Source organism: Tamandua tetradactyla, chromosome 8 (genome assembly GCF_023851605.1).
Source record: "Tamandua tetradactyla isolate mTamTet1 chromosome 8, mTamTet1.pri, whole genome shotgun sequence".
In the NCBI taxonomy this organism is placed as follows: Eukaryota; Metazoa; Chordata; class Mammalia; order Pilosa; family Myrmecophagidae; genus Tamandua; species Tamandua tetradactyla.
The window spans coordinates 66,419,762-66,439,642 of NC_135334.1; the positions used below are offsets into that span (position 1 = coordinate 66,419,762).

The following is a 19,881-nucleotide window of genomic DNA, read 5'->3' on the forward strand; positions in this document are numbered from 1 at the left end:
CCAGCTCTGCAAGAAATACTAAAGGGAGCACTAAAGTCAGATACGAAAGAAGCCCTTGTTTCACAGGAGTGGGCCTATATTAGTACCACTATATTATTCTTAGTCATGGCAGAGAACAGCCCTTGGGAAGTGTGGTCTTCATGCAGATAGGGGAGTTGGAAGGATCCAGAGGGACAGCAGCCAAGGCTGCTTGTCAGTTATGCTATCCTCCACAGGATATCTGAGTGGTATGTTTCTGTGGTCATCATATGTAGGTATCAGTGGTGAATAGGACATGTAGGAGTCAGACTTATAGTTTACTTGGAGGAGAAAAATTATAAACAGAAATTTTAAATGATAGGGATGAGTGCTTTGATGAAATAAGATGAGATGATCCTTGTAAGAAGTGATTCAAAAACTGTTTTGGTCAGATGGTCAGGAAAGGCCTCTCTGGTCCCTGATTTCCTTATTAGTCGTATTAAAATAGTTATTTTTTAATTCTGCTGGATATCTGTGTAATATTTTGAAAGTACCTGCTTTTCCTGTAGCCTCTATGTCTCATATAAAACCATTTAATATCACGATCCCTGAACTTGGGGTGAAAAAGACTTGGGTTTTAATTCTGGTTTGGACATTTACTAAGAGCTGTATTCCATAAAGTAAGTCTCTATTTCTCTGAGTCTTAGTTTCTTCATATGTTAAATGAATTTGTAAAAATCACTGCCCTGGCAACTTTTCAAGGCTGTTGTAAATATCAAATAAAGTTGTTGAAAGAAGCCTACAGTTGGCAAATAAATTTTTTAACAAAATACTTAGGAATCAATTTAATCCAAAACATGCAAGCTCTCTAAATGAAGGCAACAAAACATTACTGGGAAAAATTAAAGAAGACCAAGTAAATGGAGAGATATACCATGTTCATGGATTAGAAGACTCAGTTTTGTTAATGTGTCAGTTCTCTCAAGTTGATCTATAGATTCAGTCTAAATTCAGTCATAATCCCAGAGGTTTGTTTTGTTTTGTTTTGGTAGTAACTGATATCAAAGCAAATTAGAAAGTACAACAATACATACATATGAAAATATTACTATTTTATTCAAAGAATATATCAGTAATTCTGGCATTTTCAGTCATAATGTGGAGCTTTTAGAAAACTTCAGGGAACCAGTCAGATTATGAGATGAAAAGCTCTTTTCATTTTCCTCAGAAGTAGAAAAGCATACTCAGAATTTACAACATTTATTGTTCCTACAATTAGATGTAGTCTTAGAAAAAGCTCTGAACTGAGAAACAAGAGATGACATCCTTGCCTATCCTTAGTCACTGGCAGGAAAATAATTTGGTCTCTCAGGACCTTAGATTTATTTATTTATTTTCTTTCTCTTTCAAGAGCTTCTGAAGAGCCCCTATTTTTTTTGACTGTTTTTATTGTATAGTATATGTATTGTATAGCATATATACAAGGCAAAAAAATAAAAAGCAATAGTTTTCAAAGCACTTTTCAAAAAGTGGTTAGGTCCCAAAGTTTGTCATGGGCTATCATATGATCCTCTTATACTTTTCCTTCTAGCTGCTCCAGAATATAAGCAGCTAGAGGGCTTAAACTTTTTATCATCAGTGTCAACTTTTTTTCCTTCTTTTATTTGTTAACAATAACATATACCAAAAAGCTATAAATTTCAAAGCGCAGCACCACAATTAATTGTAGAACATATTTCAGACTTTGGCATAGGTTACAATTTCATAATTTTAGGTTTCTACTTCTAGCTGCTCTAAAATTCTGGAGACTTAAAGAGATAACAATTTAATGATTCAGCATTCATAACCATTTTTTAAGTCCTATCTTCTATGTATAATTCCACCATCACCTTTGATCTTTCCATACCCTCTTTGTTGTTTGGGCTATGGCAATTCTAAATTTTTTATATTGGAAGGGTCTGTCACTAATATGGGGTAGGGAGATGGAACTATCTGATGTTCTGGAGAGACTGGGGTAGGTTTCAGGGCTTATCTGGACCAGCGACCCATCTGGAGGTTGTAGGTTTCTGAAAAGTTACTCTAGTGCCTGGAACCCTTGTGGAATCTTATATATTGCCCTAGGTGTTCTTTAGGATTGGCTAGAATGGTCCTGATTAGGGGTTGGCAGATTATGATAGGTAGCAAGGCCTACTTGAGACTTGCATAAAAGCAACCTCCAGAGTAGCCTCTTGACTCTATTTGAACTCTCTGCCACTGATAATTTATTAGTTATACTTCTTTTCCCCTTTTTGAGGACCTTAGATTTCTTATCAGCAAAATAAAGTATTAAATGAATGAACCCTTGGGTCATTTCCAGACCTTTATTTTTGTGATATGGTAGAAGGGTAAATGTTTAAAGATCAGAAAGAACAATCTGGTGATTTCTTTCAAGACTATCAGTACAAGTTTGTGATGTTATTCTTTTGAACATTCTAACTTGATATCCTAACCAGCAGCTAGTATGTTGTTTGTCCCCAAAATGTGCTATAATGGAAATGAATATAATTTCTTGTAATAATACTGATAGACTCCCCAGACTGGCTATTCTTGTCATTCCTCCTCTTGATTATTTCAAAACATAAGTTGGGATTCACTGGTTTTGGTTTCAAATTACTTCTGTCTCCTAAGTGATGACCTTAAATTAAGTGCTAATGTTTTGAAAGGGGGCATGATTATACGAACCAGAATGAGACCTTCTGGTCCAGGAATTGACAAACTTTTTCTGTAAGGGGCCAGAAAATAAATATTTTAGGCTTTTCCAGCCAAGTGTTCTCAGATACAACTACACAGCTCTGTGGTTGTATCAAGTAAGCAGCCGTAAACAAATGGGTGTAGCTGTGTTCCAATAAAACTTTATTTACCAAAATAGGAAACAGACCATATTTAACCCATGGGCTGCAGTTTGCTTATTCCAGTTCTAGTCTAATAATATTCGTCATTTATGCCTTGCTTGGCAGGCCAACTGGGACGTATGTATATATGACCTTAGTGTATTTTGGCCCTCCCAATGGTGTTAAGAATACAGCTCAACTCTCCCTTTTGTGACCAGTGGGAAAAAACCCTAGAAATACTGAGGCATCAGAACACAAGGCTGGAAGATTAGTAAGGAAGCTACAGGTATGAAGCCAGGAGATTGTTGCTACACCACCAGTGGGGGCAGTGGCTAAGAAGGACTTGCTTGCTAAAATTTGGATCCTGCTGGGCTCTCTACCCTGTTGTCCTGTGTTTACCATACAAAAGCCAACTGATCCCATTTGTACTCTCTGGGACCAGTATGGGCTCTGGCTCTGGTCAAACAGAGAAAGTCTGTCAACACAAAGTTCAGATTACCAGGTTACCTCCCATAGTGTAGTGCTGATGGAGAATTAATGTTTGCGCAGTACCTGTGTGCTCAGGACTTTGGCATTTTCATAATCCCTAGAACAACTCTACGGGTAGCTATTTGACAGGTTTTGCAAATTAGGACTCTTAGATGCAGTTACCATCCCTGGGAGCCGCAGTGAGTAAGTGAAATTCACTCTCAGTCTTATCAGGCTCCAAAGCCTATGTTTCTTTCCCTATACCACACTGCCTCTCCTAAAGCCTATGTTCTGCTTCATGTAAGTGCAGATCTTATAATTCCCTAAGCAAGCTGGAACTCTTAGAATTCTCAGCCTCACCATTTGGACTATATAAGTCTAAGGTATTATTCTTATTATTATTGCCAGTACTGATGATTCTTGAGAAGCCATTGTCCCTCCCAACATGATATCTGACACTTGTATTTTACACTGATTGCTAGTTGTTTCTTAGTGAAAGTCACTGTAAAAGAAGAGGACAAAGGGGAAAGCTTACTTCTTATAAAGTTGGTTATCTTAAAAATACAGTGATAAATTTTTTATATTTTTGTGGAGAAGTCACAGAGTCAAATGCATCATTGACGTGAATTTGTGGTGCCCATCAGATGAATTGATTTCTATGGGAATACTAATGGGGTGCCAGAGTTCCTTGGGATGAGGGAGAAGTGGCAATGCTCTCCCCCCCACCTGAATATGAATCTTCTCTTTCCAACTGCAGTATAAGCTCATAGCAAGGACAAGATCAAACCTTTCTAATTGGCCTGCAGTTTCTAACATAACACCTTCCGTAAGTACTCATAACTCTAAGAAAATGACAAGAGTGCTTCATTCCAAATGTGAATTAACTCTTTGAGGGGGACCACCCAGCCAACCTAAGTCCCATACAAATGAACAGGAAAGTGCCTGCAACAACTAAGGTGTCCAGTAGGTGTATCAGGTAAAAAATTGAAGCTTTTAACCTGAACTCTAAAGTAAACTGAACAATGCATAGCTAAATGCTATGCCAAAACAAAACACACACAATCTGGAAAGCCTCACATGCTGACAATTCTTTCCACCCTAAAGAACACTTTGCATTTGGATCCATTCAGTCTTGTGACCAGAAGGGAAAGATTCTGACTAAACTAATTGCAATAGTATGCTTATCGAACACCTCCTTATTCTAATGTGAACATTTACTAGGTACAGATCATTATGCTAAATGCCATCAGAGAGAACAAGATAGCCTAGGTCCTGATTTCTAACACTGAAGGTCTAGTTTTGTATGACAAATTTGCGAAGTCCCAACTGAAATAGATGACAAAGTTAAATATTACAAAGCTTTGAAAGAAGGAATTTAACTAAAGGTCTTATGCAAGGCACAGCATTTGCTCTGGGTCTTAATTTCCCATCTCCAAAGTGAGATGTCCTAAGACAGAGGTTATGTAAAGATGCACGACCAGGGACTGTGACATGCCTCTAAGCTGTAGCCGCTCACTCTATTTCCTCTGAGCCCTTCACAGAATCGATTTTTGCTAAGGTATACCAAGAGATCATATGCACAAGGTCAGAATGTTCTGACTTTGCTCTCCCAAGCTCAGTTGGTATTCTTTCTCAAATTCTTCCTTGGGAGGGGGTGGGGGATTGAAGCCCAAAAAGGTCTCATAGGATCTCATGTTACTGCCTCTGTCTCCCCTTTTTTCTTCCTTTGCTTTTTATAGTTCCATAAACACTTGGAGAATCATATTTCTGAATTTAGGGAATTATTTATACTAGTCCTTAGAAGTTTGATCCAGCAAATATTTACTTACCATGCAAATGTGAGTAACATTGTAAACTCACAACAAAATAGCTGGTGCAGTAAGCCAGTGTCCTTCCTGTTGATCCGATGTCATGACTTAATTGTCCCCACACATACAGTAGAGAGAATACATCTTCATTCATATCCATACAGTTTCATTTTGGTTCAGTGGGAGACACCCTGGACAAGAGATCTGAATTTGGTTCCAGGATTCACTTCTGACCTACTGCGTGAACCTTAGACAAGTAATCTCACATTTTTGAGCCTCAGTTTTTCCAACTGTAAATGAAAGATTGTGGGGTGGGGGGGGGCAGTTTTGACAAGACCCCTTCTGATTGCCACTGTATGTGAATTACTGTGTAGAGTGGAGTCATTTTATATTTAGCCTTAATTCATGAATAGCTCCTCTAGTTATGATGTGTACCAAAAGATTTTGAAGATCACTTCTTAAATAATTTCAAGGTTGTGATTTTAAGTTAAAATAACCTGGAGCTATTGATCCAACCTTGCCTTCAGGACCTAGCAATGTGCTTTTGTTTTTAGAATTCTTCGTTCATCTGATTCTTGTATTTCATTATGTTTCTACAGAGACCACTCACCCCTTAGAATCCTATACCATTCTGTTTTAGAAATTCTTTCATAAATCATTTTCTTCCCATTTAGAATCCTTAGAATACCTTCATCATTCCACCAGTAAAAAAGAATGGACTTTGAAGTCAGTGAGACATTTTTCACATCTAGACTCTGCCACTTCCTAGTTGTGTGACACAGGAGAACATTATTAACTTCTCTGAGTTTCAGCTTTTCCACATTTGTATGGAAGTGATAATGTGGGGTAGACTAGAGATACGTGGTAGGTACTCAGTGACTGGCAGTTGTGATTATTACAGTCAGCATTGTCCGTACCCTTCTCAGACATTCCCCACGTAGACAGTGACACAAGGTATGGTTGTGACTACATCAGTGGCAGTTACCTTTGTGTATCCGTGATGGCTTAAAGAACAACTTATACTTCTTGGCCAGTCTCAAGGCCTCAACACAGCGTGTCCTCCAAAGATAGAGCAATAAGAATGGCTGGGTTCTATGCTAAATGCTTTATATAAAGTGATCTGTAAATTCTCACTACATTATCTCTGTTTAACAATGTAGACAAGGTTTATATAACATGTCCAAGGCCACAGAGCAAGGAAGGGAACAGAGCCAGGCTTTGAATCTGGCCTGAGCTCCAACACGATGTTTGATCTACCACTTTACCTGTTAAAGCCTAGGGGTACTGAGACCCCCTGAAGATTGAAGGTGGGGATGTTTGGGGGAGAAGGGGGATAAAGATTAAAAGGGCATTGAGATAAGAGAACTAGTCGTTATTTGACCAGTCATCTTTCCCAGAAACTCCCGCCAATCTCCCCTTTCCTGCTCGTGTTATCACTAGCCAGTTGATGGCTGGGCTGGGCTGGGCTGGGCTCCTCTCCTGGAATCCTTCAGAGCTTTCCTGTTCTAGGGTTTTGCAGGGAGGTGGAAGGAGTGTTTGTATGCTGGGCAAGCTTCCCAAGGGTGATTGTAGAAAGGAAGGGGAGTGATTTTGTAGGGCCCTAAAAAGAAGCCAGGAAGAAGAGAAAAAAATAAAACTCTGTTGAAAAGAAAACAAATTGACTCAGGCATTTGTTGGCATTATCTTTAGTCTAGACTTGGAGATAGAAGCCTGGGCTGGGAGCCTAGAAGCCTCCATTTTCTTCTGGCTGTACAGCTGACCTTCGTAGTGACCCAGGGCACCTCATTTCAACAGCCTTACGCTGAGTATCAAAAACAGCCCCACCATACTGCTTCTTTTTTTTTCTATAGTAAATTTTATTTTTAGAGCAGTTTTAGGTTTATAGAAAAATTGCACAGAAAGTACAGAGTTCCCATACCTTATACACACACACACACACACACACACATGCATAATTTCCCCTATTAACAACATCTTGCATTAGTGTGGTACAGTTTTTACAATTAGTGAACCAATATTGATAGATTATTTGTAACTTACGTCTATAATTTACATTAGGATTCACTTTTGCAAGTCATACATTTTTCAATATTTATGCTTTCATATACTGGAAATATATAGAAATAATTCATATTTCCTACATGAAATGCGCAGGTAATAAAAAGAAATAAATCTTATTAACATTTTTTGTGTGTGCAGGAATTTCTTCTCACACCTATCATCCCATTAAACTCTTATAACAGTCCAGTGAGAAAAGCAGGCCAGGGATTATCTGCCCAACTTTACAGACAGGTATAGAGCAAAGCTTAGAGGCAGTGTCTTGGTTGCCAGAATGCAAAATACCAAAAATGGGTTGGCTTTTACAGTGGGAATTTATTAGTTTACAAATTTACAATTCTAAGGCTGTGAAAATGTCCCAGTTAAGGCATCAACAGGACGATACCTTCTCTGAAGAAAGGCTAATGGCATCTGGGTTTCCTCTGTCACATGGGAAGGCACATGACTGGCTTCTGCTGTTCCTTTGCTCCTGGGATTCGTTGCTTTCAGCTTCTGATGCCAAGGGCCCTATGAGCAGCAGTGGGTTTTCTCTTAGCATCTCCAGGGCATTTCTTTCTAAACTCTCTCCCTGTTTCTACCCTTTCTCCTCTCATAGAGGACTCCAGTAAAGAATTAAGACCCACCTTGAATTGGGTGGGCCACATCTCAATTGAAACAACCTGACTGAAAGTCCTACCCATAATAGGCCTGCACCCACAAGAATGGTTTAAAAGAATGTGGTCTTTTCTAGGGTACGTAACAGCTCCAAACTTCCAGATACCCATGATCTCACAACTAGGTAATGGCAGAGTGGGAACTGGATCCCCAGTCTCTGGACTCCTGTCTCATACATGAGGTCCACTCCTGGAAGGTAGAATTTCAACCCATTTCAGTCTTTTGACTCTAAAATTCTGGGTTCTTCCTGTCTTGCTTTATTGAAACTCACATTGCTTTGCTGTAATTATGGAGTGAAGGCCTGAACAGTGGGAGAGGAGGAGAGTAGGACTGAGATTTGGGGAACTGAAGATAGGAAGGGGTAAATGTCTCTTAATCCAATATACTCTATTCGGAATTCATATTTACTGAATGTTCAATTGTTTTCTTCATAGGAAAAAGAAAAACTAAAAAGGTTAAATGTATTTAATAGACCACTATTAATCTCTTGCATATGTTTGATACTTCATACTTTGCAAAGGATTTGTATATGTTTATGTTTTTTCAAAAACAGCATTATAATTCACATACCATATGTCACTTATTTAAAAGGTACTGTTCAGTGTTTTTTAGTATATTCACAGGGTTGGGCAACCATCACCACAATCTGATTTTTAGGATGTTTTATCACCCCAGAAAAGAAGCCCTGTACCCATTAGTAGTCATTCCCTAGGCCCCTCTTCCCTCACTACCCTCTAATCCCTGGTAACCACTAATCTGCTTTCTGTCTCTATAGATTTATCTATTTTGAACATATCAAATAAATGCAATCATGCAATATATGGTCTTTTGTGTCTGGCTTCTTTCACTTGGTGTAATGTTTTCAAGATTAATACGTGTTGTAGCGTGTACCAGTACTTCATTCTTAATACATTCATATACAAGTATTTGGTATGTGTGTGTTTTCATCTGATTTTCTCAGCAACCAGGGCAAGTGATAATAGTCCCTTTTATAGATGAGGAAACTGAGACTCTCAAAGGCTAAGTGATTTGCCCAAGGTCAAATAGAAAGCTAAAGGCAGATCCAAGAACACAGCCAAGTCTCTTGACTGCTAGCCTACTGCATTTTCTGTTACATATACCAGAGCTTCTGTTCTTCGAAATATTTGAAATGTATTTGAAAATTTTAAAGTATAATTCTGTGTGATGATAGACTTAAATCCCAGAAACACCAGGCCTGAGAATCAGTCCTTTCTAGGATGTAGATATAAATGCATACCACTTACTACAGGCAATTGCCACCTGAAGGGAGGCTCATTTAGTGAGCAAAATAAGATAGCATGGAACCCAAGTCAGCCGAAGCTCCTGCCTCCAGCTGGTGAGTAACGTGATGTAGTGCCTCCCCAGAAGGCCATCTAGTCAGGGTGCAGACTGCTCATCAGAATGGGGGTGGGGAGAGATAACAGGAGTGGGGTGGCAGGGGTACTGTGCCTTCTCAGTCTAAAATGGGAAAATCTTGTTCTAGAAAACTTGCCTCTGAGTTCAACTTGTAATTTTTTTTCCTGTTATAATGCAAAAAAAACTGGTTAGAAGTTTTAGGTGTTATGACACCAAGGAATGATCACATCATTCAGACAAAGTTGAATTTAATTCTTTAAAACTTTAAAAACTGAAAATTCTTTAATTCTTGGAAGTTGCAAGCAGAAGCAGGATTTTAGTAAGATTTCATGCTAAAACAGATTTAAAAGAAACTTCTCAGACTCCTAACCATTAAATGGATCTGGCCAGTTTCATAAACATGGTTTTATGGTAGTAGAATGAAATTACCAGTAAGTCCAGCTCATCTTAACCCCTACTTCATCTTCTTATCAGACTTTGAAAATCTCTCTGATTTTGAACACAAGAAACCGGCATATTTGTATTTTTGTGCTCAGGAAAATTATTTTACTCATTCAGCAAATATGTCATGAATACTGCTTCTGTGCACCAGGACTGTTCTGGGCACTGGGGGGGATATAGAAGCGAACAGAACATGCTTTTCGTACCTAAAATGTGCAAGGTTGTCTAGATCCCTTATGCCTTTCATCCTTATAATCACCCCATGATGATTTATAAATAAGGAAACTAAGACTCAGAGAGGTGAAGTGACTTCCCCAGGTCTACATGTAAATTGTCTGCACAGCCTGAGCTCTAGCAGAGGACTCCAGAGACGAGGAACGATCACTCCTCTTTTATAAATACCCATAGCTCTAGCATTCAGCATAGGGGACACGAAGGATGTGTTGGTGACAAGGCAGGAAAAGTAGCTTACAACAGCATGGCCTTGTCTGACTGAGGATCCTGGACTTCATTCTGAATCAGTGAGGAGCCAGTGCATGTTATTGAGGGAGTACTGACTGTGCTATGTATTTCATTTGTTTAATCAGTATGTATTTGTTTTTCTCTCTAACCTTTTTATTTTAAAGTAATTTAAAACTTACAGGACAGTTGCAAAACTAATACAGACCCCATAACCCTTTACCCCCAATTTTCCAGATCTGCCAATTTTAACATTTTGCCATATTTTCTGTATTATTCTTTCTACCTATCTATCTATCTATCTATTTATCTATCTATCTATCTATCTATCCAGCCACCCGTCTATTTATCAATTTTCTGAACATCTGAGAGTAGGTTTTATACATCGTGCTCCTTGAATACTTACAAATTCCATGTACATTTCCTAAGAACAAGGATTTTCGCTTATCAACACATTTATTGAGTTGTGTCACAAATTGTGATGAGAGAGAGTTTGACATTTTCCTGGAATTCTGTTCAAAACACAAGGAGTGTTGGTGAGAAAGAAGGTAGAAGAAATAAACAGAAAAATGATTTTAAAGGGAGTGCAAATTTTGCCAGTCCTCTTGAGGATAATAGGGAGCCACTGAAGAATTTTAAGCAAGGCAGTGACATAAAGACATGACACGGTTTATGTGAAAGGGTGGGGAAAGCTTAAGTAATGCCTAGGTAACCTCTAGGTTCCTGGCTTCGACAACTGATTGGATGGTGATGTTTATGTACTTAACTGAGAAAGGAAAAAAAAAAGAGGAAGAGGAAGTGTTCAGTTTAGAGTATTGAGCTTGACCTGCTTGTGTGGGACATCTGAATGGAGATGCCCATTGGGCAGAGGGATCTATGACAGGGAGCCCAGGAGAGAGAACTGAGCTGGAGATTAGATTTGAGAACTATCATCACATAGGTAGTAACTGAAGCTGTGGGAGTGGACAAGAGTATTCCACAAGAGTCTCCACAGTAAGGTTAGAATTTAGGAGGGTCTAAGGTGGAACCCTGAAGAATGCCCCCATTGAGAGAGTGGGCAAAGAAGAGGAGTCCAAAAGGACAACTGAGAAGGGAGAATCCCACCAGAGGCCTTCTCTTTGCATCTTCCATGTGACTTTTCTTTAGGCAGTGATTTATGTTTATTCCCTGATACCGTGGCTACTTCCATCCTCCAGCAGTAACCTCCTCTCTTCTCCTCTGCTATTAGCAAGTTCAAAACAAGCATTCCGTTCACTATGAGACCTGTAATGGGAATTCATTTTGGAAGTCAATGCAGCTGTCAATGGAACAGGTTTTCCCCAGGAGCCTGTGGGCTTTTTCTGTTTTACATTGGCAGAAGATGTCCTTGCCCAACATCAGAAAAGATCGGAGAGTAATTAATGCTGTGGAACATTAATGAGCTGGTGATCCTGCCTTGGGCCCTGAGAAGGGTACAGCCTAAAATAGGTCAGAAAACAGCAAGTGGCAAAAGAACTGTGTCCTCTCTGATAGGATTTGAATAATGCTGGAAAATTATTATCACCCCCACCAAACATTATCCTCCACCAGCTGTCACATGGCCTGAAATTAAATCTTTACATTTTTTCTCTTTTGAACGAGAAGTTCCAAGGTTAGAATTATTGAATGGTGAATGAATGTTTTTGCGTATTCTACAAACATGGACTAAGAACCTTCCATGTACCTGGTCTTTGATGAGGTAAATGCTGGAACTGTAGAGGTAACAACATCAGAGTCACTCTTTTCAGAAACCCATGGGCTAGACAAGGAAGCAGAATGACAGTGGATATAATGGAAACATGGGCCAAGTATTCTCAGCACCCAGAAGAAGGAATGAGTCCAGGAAGGTTTCAGAGAGAATGTGATATCTAGTAGGGTCTTAAAGTCTGCATATGAGTTTGCCAACAGTGTAGAAGTAAAATCCAAGTAGAAGGAACAGCATAAAAGAGACTGTTGTGTTGAGGGACTGATGATGCTTCCAGATGCCTTGTGTATGGGAGGAGAAAAGCAGGAAATAGGTCAGACTGTGAAAAGTCTTGTATATTATGCTAAGGAATTTGGACTAAGCTTAGAGAGCCAGGCAAATGAATAATGCCTTTGGCTTGGGGTGTAGCACTCTAAGCCGTTATCTGTCTTTAATATTCACTTCCTTTCAAACATAACAGATGAGAAATTAAATTGAAAGTTAAGAGGAAAAAAGACCAATAGACAGTAAGTAGTGGGCAATAGAGTCAGCAAGTGGAGGAAGATAACTGTCCTAAAAGGATTAGGAAGGGCAGGCTACAGGAGCCTGGGGACCAGTCTTAAGGGACAGCTCCAAATGTATGTGTGTTTTTGTCATTAATACAATAAGGCACAATCCAGGACCTCAGTTAATGAATCATCACATAAAGCATCATTTACCAAAGCCAGCCTTAGCTTTGAGGGAAAAGGCCTTTCCAGTTTCAGTAAGGTGGTGATGGCAGGAGCCATCAAAGAGGAGAAAGGCAATGACACTTATGGTTTCCAGAAACTGTACTTGACTAAGGTCCAAGGTCATACTGCTCAACAATACAGCTATCCATATCTCCTGGAAGTGGGGTAGTGTTCTAGTTTGCTAGCTGCCAGAATGCAATATACCAGAAACGGAATGGCTTTTAAAAAGGGGAATTTAATGAGTTGCTAGTTTACAGTTCTAAGGCCGAGAAAATGTCCCGATTAAAACAAGTCTAAAGAAATGTCCAATCAAAGGCATCTAGGGAAAGATACCTTGGTTCAAGAAGGCCGATGAAGTTCAGGGTTTCTCTCTCATCTGGAAAGGCACATGGCGAACACAGTCAGGGTTTCTCTCTCGGCTGGAAGGGCACATGGCAGACACAGCGTCATCTGCTAGCTTACTCTCCTGGCTTCTGGTTTCATGAAGCTCCCCGGGAGGCATTTCCCTTCTTCATCTCCAAAGGTCGCTGGCTGGTGGACTCTCTGCTTTGTAGTGTTGCAGCATTCTCTGCCCTCTCTGAGTCTCTCATTCTCCAAAATGTTTCCTCTTTTATAGGACTTCAGAAACTAATCAAGACCCACTCAGATGGGTGGAGACATGTCATCCCCTAATCCAGTTTAACAACCGTTCTTAACTAAATCTCATCAACCAGGGAGATGATCCCATCACAGTCCCAAATACACAGCATTGAATAGAGACTATTCTACCTTTAAGAAATGGGATTTATATTAAAACATGGCTTTTCTTAGGGGGCATATACCCTTTCAAACCAGCACATTCCACCCTCTGGCCCCTAAAAAAGACATGTTTTTCCCATATACAAAATACATTAATTTCATAACAATATCAGATATCCTTAAACCTTTCAGTAGCAATACAAACAAAGTATCAAATTAGAGACAGTATAAAATCTCATCAAATCAGTTACAGGCGTGGTCAATCCTAAGGCAAAATTCTCTCCATTTGCTCTAGACCTTTGAAAACTCATAACAAGTTATTTGCTGCCAACATACAAAGAAGGAACATTCACAGGATACACAGACACATTTCCATAGGGAGGAAGGAACACAGGGGTCACTGGACCCACACAGTTTCAAAAACCCGCAGGGCAAAGTCCATTAGATTTCAAAGTCTGAGACTCATTTATCCTCAGGGCTTTAGAAAGTGGCAGTCCCACCCTTTCCAAATGCCTACGCCTGCCTCTCTCTGAATGCAACCTTGGGGGATATTGGGGAGACCACCTTTCTCTCGGCTCCACCCTCTCCAAGCATTGGGGCCGCACCCGGGCTCTCTGCCATCTCCGGGGCACACGCTCAGCCCCTCCATGTGGTGGCAGCCAGGCTCTCCCCAAACCCCAAGGAACGTACTTCACTCTCTCCAAGACCTGAGGCAGCATGACTCTCCCACTGCAACGAGGTGGAAGGCCCATTCTCTGCCTTTGGGGCAAACTCACCCTCTCCACGGGCTTGGGTGGGTCCACTCTCCTGGCCCGAGGCTTCTTGACTTCAGACCTCAGCCTCCATGGTTTTGCCTCTGAAGTTATTTTTCCTCCAATGTGTCCCTTCTCTGAACCCCTCAGTCCAGACTGGCAGCGTCTCTGTTCGTACAGGTCCCACAGCACTCTTGTTGGCTTTCTATGCAGTAGCCTTGGATCATGCCCATCAGACATAAGGAGTTTCCACAAATCTTTCCTGGATAACTCCATGTCCAATCCTGGCTTTCTCTGAAATGACTGGCTGGTTCCACATTTGGTTAAATCCACACTCAGGGCACTATACTCTGGAGTCTCCCTTTCTGTAGGCCCAGAATTTTCCAGGACCTCAATTTCTAGTTTCTTTTTACTCAAGAGTTCAGTTCTTAGCTTATCTCTTTCCTTTCGCATTTCACTATAAGCTGTGAGGAGAAACCAGGCTGCACTTTCAACACTTAATTTGGAGATCTCTTCTGCTAAATATACAAGTTCATGGCTTTTACAATCTGCCTTCCAGCCAAAGCCATGAGTCAATTTTGCCAGATTATCTGCCATTTTAAAACAAGGCTCACTTTCCTTCCAGTCTCCAATAACACGTGCCTCATTTCTGTCTAGGGCCTCATCAGAGGTATCTTTAGAGTCCACATTTCTCCCAACAGTCTCTCCAAAGCATTCTAGGCCTTCTCTATCAAGCTTCTCACAACTCCTCCAGAATCTTCCCCTTATCCAATTAAAAAGCCGTTCCAACATGTTTGGTATTTGCAAACTGCAGCAGCAGCACCCCACTCTCCGGTACCAAAATCTGTTTTAGTTTGCTAGCTGCCAGAATGCAATATACCAGAAACGGAATGGCTTTTAAAAAGGGGAATTTAATGAGTTGCTAGTTTACAGTTCTAAGGCCGAGAAAATGTCCCGATTAAAACAAGTCTAAAGAAATGTCCAATCAAAGGCATCTAGGGAAAGATACCTTGGTTCAAGAAGGCCGATGAAGTTCAGGGTTTCTCTCTCATCTGGAAAGGCACATGGCGAACACAGTCAGGGTTTCTCTCTCGGCTGGAAGGGCACATGGCAGACACAGCGTCATCTGCTAGCTTACTCTCCTGGCTTCTGGTTTCATGAAGCTCCCCGGGAGGCATTTCCCTTCTTCATCTCCAAAGGTCGCTGGCTGGTGGACTCTCTGCTTTGTAGTGTTGCAGCATTCTCTGCCCTCTCTGAGTCTCTCATTCTCCAAAATGTTTCCTCTTTTATAGGACTTCAGAAACTAATCAAGACCCACTCAGATGGGTGGAGACATGTCATCCCCTAATCCAGTTTAACAACCGTTCTTAACTAAATCTCATCAACCAGGGAGATGATCCCATCACAGTCCCAAATACACAGCATTGAATAGAGACTATTCTACCTTTAAGAAATGGGATTTATATTAAAACATGGCTTTTCTTAGGGGGCATATACCCTTTCAAACCAGCACAGGTAGGTACTGGTTGAGTCATGATAGAGCATGGCCTACATGCTCCTCCAAGGATAGTCACCGACATAGAGAACATCTCCTCTTTAACTAGTTAGGTCAAGAGGCTCCAACCCTCTTCTTTGGTTGGGCAGAGGGAGCAAGTGTGTGTGAGGAAGAAAATGGTGCTGCTGTATTCATGCCCCTTTGCTCTTAATACTTTTTCTTCTTCTGACAACCCACTTTAGAATAAGAACACCTTTCCTTCCTTTTTATTCATAGAACTCTTTCTCCTTTTCAACAGACTCCCTGAGAAATATTTCCTCAGCCAGTCATGGCCCCCGCTCTTCTCCAGCTGAGCTCAGCATCTCCAATCAGCATCTTCTCCGAGAACGAAAATCTTCAGCCCCATCACACTCCAGCCAGCCAACCTTGTTCACATTTGAACCCCCTGTGTCAAACCATATGCAGCCCACCTTGTCCACCAGTGCTCCTCAGGAGTATCTCTACTTGCACCAGTGCATAAGCCGGAGAGCAGAAAATGCAAGGTAGGAGACTGCCTTGGGCATTAGCTGGTAATTTGACCACTCATGGCCCCTACTACTTTTCAGATCCTGTTTTTTAATTTAAAAAGACAAGGAATAAAACAATATCTTTTTAGGTGATCAAACAGATATATAACAAAATATTCATTGTTTGTCTGTTTCTTATTTAGCCTTCTCATTTAATTGTCTCTATTACTATAAAGTGATAATTGGGTTCCAGAGAAACCTTCCATTATCAAAAATTATACTATAAAAACATTTTGTTTGGGTGGGCCACAGCAGCTCAGCCGGCAGAGTTCTCACCTGCCATGCCCAGAGACCTAGGTTCGATTACCAGTGCCTGCCCATGCCAAAAAAAAAAAAAAAAAGAAAGAAACATTTTGTTTGATTTGGGGCTAGAGTTTCAAAATTATAAGAACAAAATTAATTTATTTGTTGGCCTTAAGAGTACAGTAATATTCTCCTCTGTGTGGGGGTTGTATTATTTTTGTAACTGTCCTGTAAGTTTCAAAGTATTTCAAAATAAAGCATCAAGTAAAAAAGAAAGAGTAAAGCTAAAATTTTAACATTGTTGAACAAATCCATATCACACTATTGCTCTAGAGTTGCACGGTTTGATACAATACCCACTATCCATTCACATGTGGCTGTTTAGATTTAAATTAATTAAAATTAAATAAAATTTAAAGTTCAGCTCCTCAGTTACACTAGCCACATTTCATGTGCTCAGTAGTCATGTGTGGCTAGTGGCTACTATATTGGACAACACAGTTATAGAGCATTTCCATCGTAACAGAAAGTTCTAGAGCACAGTGCCAGTCAGATTAATTGCCAGTTTCTCATCAGAAACTATAGAGGTCAGAAGGCAGTGGAACAAAATATTTAAAGCGCTGAAAGAAAACAATTGTCAACCAAATCAGAAATGAAAGTGAGGAACACTACCACTGACCTGTAGAAATAAAAAGGATTATAAAAAGATACTCTGAACAACTGTTGCCAAGAAATTAAATAATCCACAGGAAATGGACAAATTCCTAGAAAGATACAAATTACTAACACTGACTTAAGAAATAGAAGATCTCAACCGATCAATAACATATAAAGAGACTCAATCAGTAATCAAAAACCTCCCAACAAAGAAAGCCCAGGATTTTTTATATTTATATAACATTTTTACATTAACGTAAATGTATCATAGACCTAAATGTAAAATCTTAATACTATGAAATTTCTTGAAGAAAACATCTGTTTTTTTGGGTAAACAAAGATTTTTATGTAGGACATAAAAAACAAGAACCATAAAAGGAAAAGAAAGATGAAGTAATCTTTATCAAAATTAAAACTTTTGCTCTTCAATAGACTCCATTAAGAAAATAAAAGGGTAAGGCACAGAATGTGAGAAAATAATTCCCAATGGACTTATATCAAGATTATACAGAGAGGGCAAGCCACGGTGGCTCAGCAGGCAAGAATGCTTGCCTGCCATGCCAGAGAACCCAGGTTCAATTCCCGGTGCCTGCCCATGTAAAAAAAAAGATTATATAGAGAACATATACTTCTTTCAATAGAAAGAAGATAAACATTACATTTTTTAATAGGCAAAAGATTTGAACAGACACTTCACACACAAAAAATAGGATACAGAATTGGCCAGTAAGCACATTAAATGATGTTCAGTCATCAGAGAAATGCATATTAAAAACTGCATGAAATTTTGCTTCATAACTACTAGAATAGCTAAAATAAAAAAGACTAACAGTGCCAGGTATTGGTGTGGATGTGGATGAGCCTACTGAAATTTACATGATATAGTCGGTGTTCTGGAAAAGAAAGAATAGTGCTTTACAATTTACAAAGCACTTTTACAGTAGATATCTCATTTATCTCCAAAATAATCCTGTATAGTTACTTTTGAGTAGGGACTTTGAAAAGAGAACGAGAGCATTCATCTCTCCCTAGCACAGAGTAGTCATAAATATGTCTCAAAGGATTAATGTAGTGAAATAGTATTTACTGAAGCTTCATACATATCAGCCTTCCATCATTTTCCTTTTTCGTTTTTGGAGGAATCTGATATAAATTTACAATGAATTAAGATAAAGCTATGAATTATTTATCATTACTTTCACTGCATTAATAGCCACTATTCTTCCTTCAAGTACTAGATGTATGTCTTCCTGCTCAAATGACTTCAGTTTTACAATTCCACTGAGCTAAAATAAGTGCTTATTCAAAATGGTGATGCTAATGGGAAGAGTTCTGCACTAACATCATCAAGGCAAGCAAGGTCCTTTTTCTCTTTGAAGACAGATGAGTTCCACTGGGTTTATTTTTGCCATCCAGCCTTAGGGGCCTCAGTCTAGATTCTAGCCATTCTCTGTCACCTTAGTTCAAGGAGGCTGTGAAACCTATAACAGGTTTATACATATTGAGGCAAATCACATGCCCTGGAAAGCCTTTATTCTGAGGGTTGTGGGAGGGTTGAAATGTCACGTGATGAGGTACCAGAATGAAAGCATCATTGACTCAGTAACAACATTCTACAGTCAGATGGTTGGTAAAAGGGAAAATCAGAAATGTCAGTGGAGAGTTTGCCTATGATTAATCATTTCCCAGACTTCCTTGATACATTCACCTCATGCCTATATTCAGAGGCAGAATATAGAACTTTGGTTTTATTCGGTTTCAGATAAACACCTTTGCTCTGTCACCTCAGAGAGAAAGCAGGCTCAAAATTGCAGCCAGAGGGGTTTGAGATATAAAAATTGCCTCACTTCTTAAAGACTCTTTCCAAGTTTTATTCCATCATAGGAAGGATCCATTTGAGATGGGTCAAATGCAGGAGGATGATCCAAATGACCTCCTAAGATAGTCAGTGAGTTGTAGAACTCTAAATGGCGGGTAATTCACTTACAAGCATTTTTATATTAGATTTCCTTAAATGGGAATATAAAAAATTAAACTGGGCCCTTAATATTAAGATGCTTAGAGTCTAGCAAATTGGAAAAGAACAAACACATCTAGTAGTAATAGTTATAGAAAACTTCAGATGACATTATATGAAAATGTGCAAAAGAACAAGTATAAACTGAAGTGGCTAGAAAAACTAGGAAACTATTCCTAAAAGCCAAGGTAGAGTTGAATTGATAATAAGCCCAAAGCTTATGTAAGAACTGGTGTGATAACTCATGCACCAACAGCTTCTGGAGCAGCAGGCAGCCAGGAACAGGAAAAAAGACACTGAGCTGCTGGTTTGGCGCAGGAAAGTATTTTCTCCCAAATGCTTTCTGTCCCAGACACTCCCCTACACACTTGTACTCAAGTATCTTCCTGCACAAACTCTGCTATTTATTGTTTTCCTCATCTGATACATAAAGGTAATAGCTGTCAGAACTGTTAGGAGGATTAAAAGTGACATCACGTGTCACATGCCTGGTACTGATACCGAACAAATGCAGAGTTCTCTGCCCAGTGCACAAACAGCCATCCATGACACCAGAGATTAAAAGAGCAAAAGAGTTCATTGCTAAGTACGAAACAGGAGATCAGATGGTCTATCAGCCCCAAAATCTGTATCCCCTAATCTAAGGAGTTCAGAGTTTTTGTGGACTCATACAAGAAGAGATGGAGTAGTTCTCGTTACAAAATCAGGTATAAATAGGGCTGAGACTAAGCTAGAATGGCCATTACAATGATAAGTCTACACAGGCTAGAATAACCAAACAATAGTTAAGTATAAACAAAGCTTAGAGTAGCTGAGTTTCAGTAATCTCAGGTATTAACTTTTTTTTGCCATTCTATGATATAGAAAGAAAAAACATCTATATAATG

General features: G+C 39.6%; 1 protein-coding gene across 1 annotated transcript in view; it reads left to right on the forward strand.

The window, feature by feature from the left end:
• GAB2 (GRB2 associated binding protein 2) overlaps positions 1-19,881 on the forward strand; it is a 184,376-nt gene that overhangs the window by 146,225 nt on the left and 18,270 nt on the right. The window contains exon 3 of the mRNA XM_077113458.1: positions 15,810-16,053. Within this exon, the coding sequence (XP_076969573.1) occupies positions 15,810-16,053 (244 nt within the window). The remainder of the gene's footprint in view (positions 1-15,809; positions 16,054-19,881) is intronic.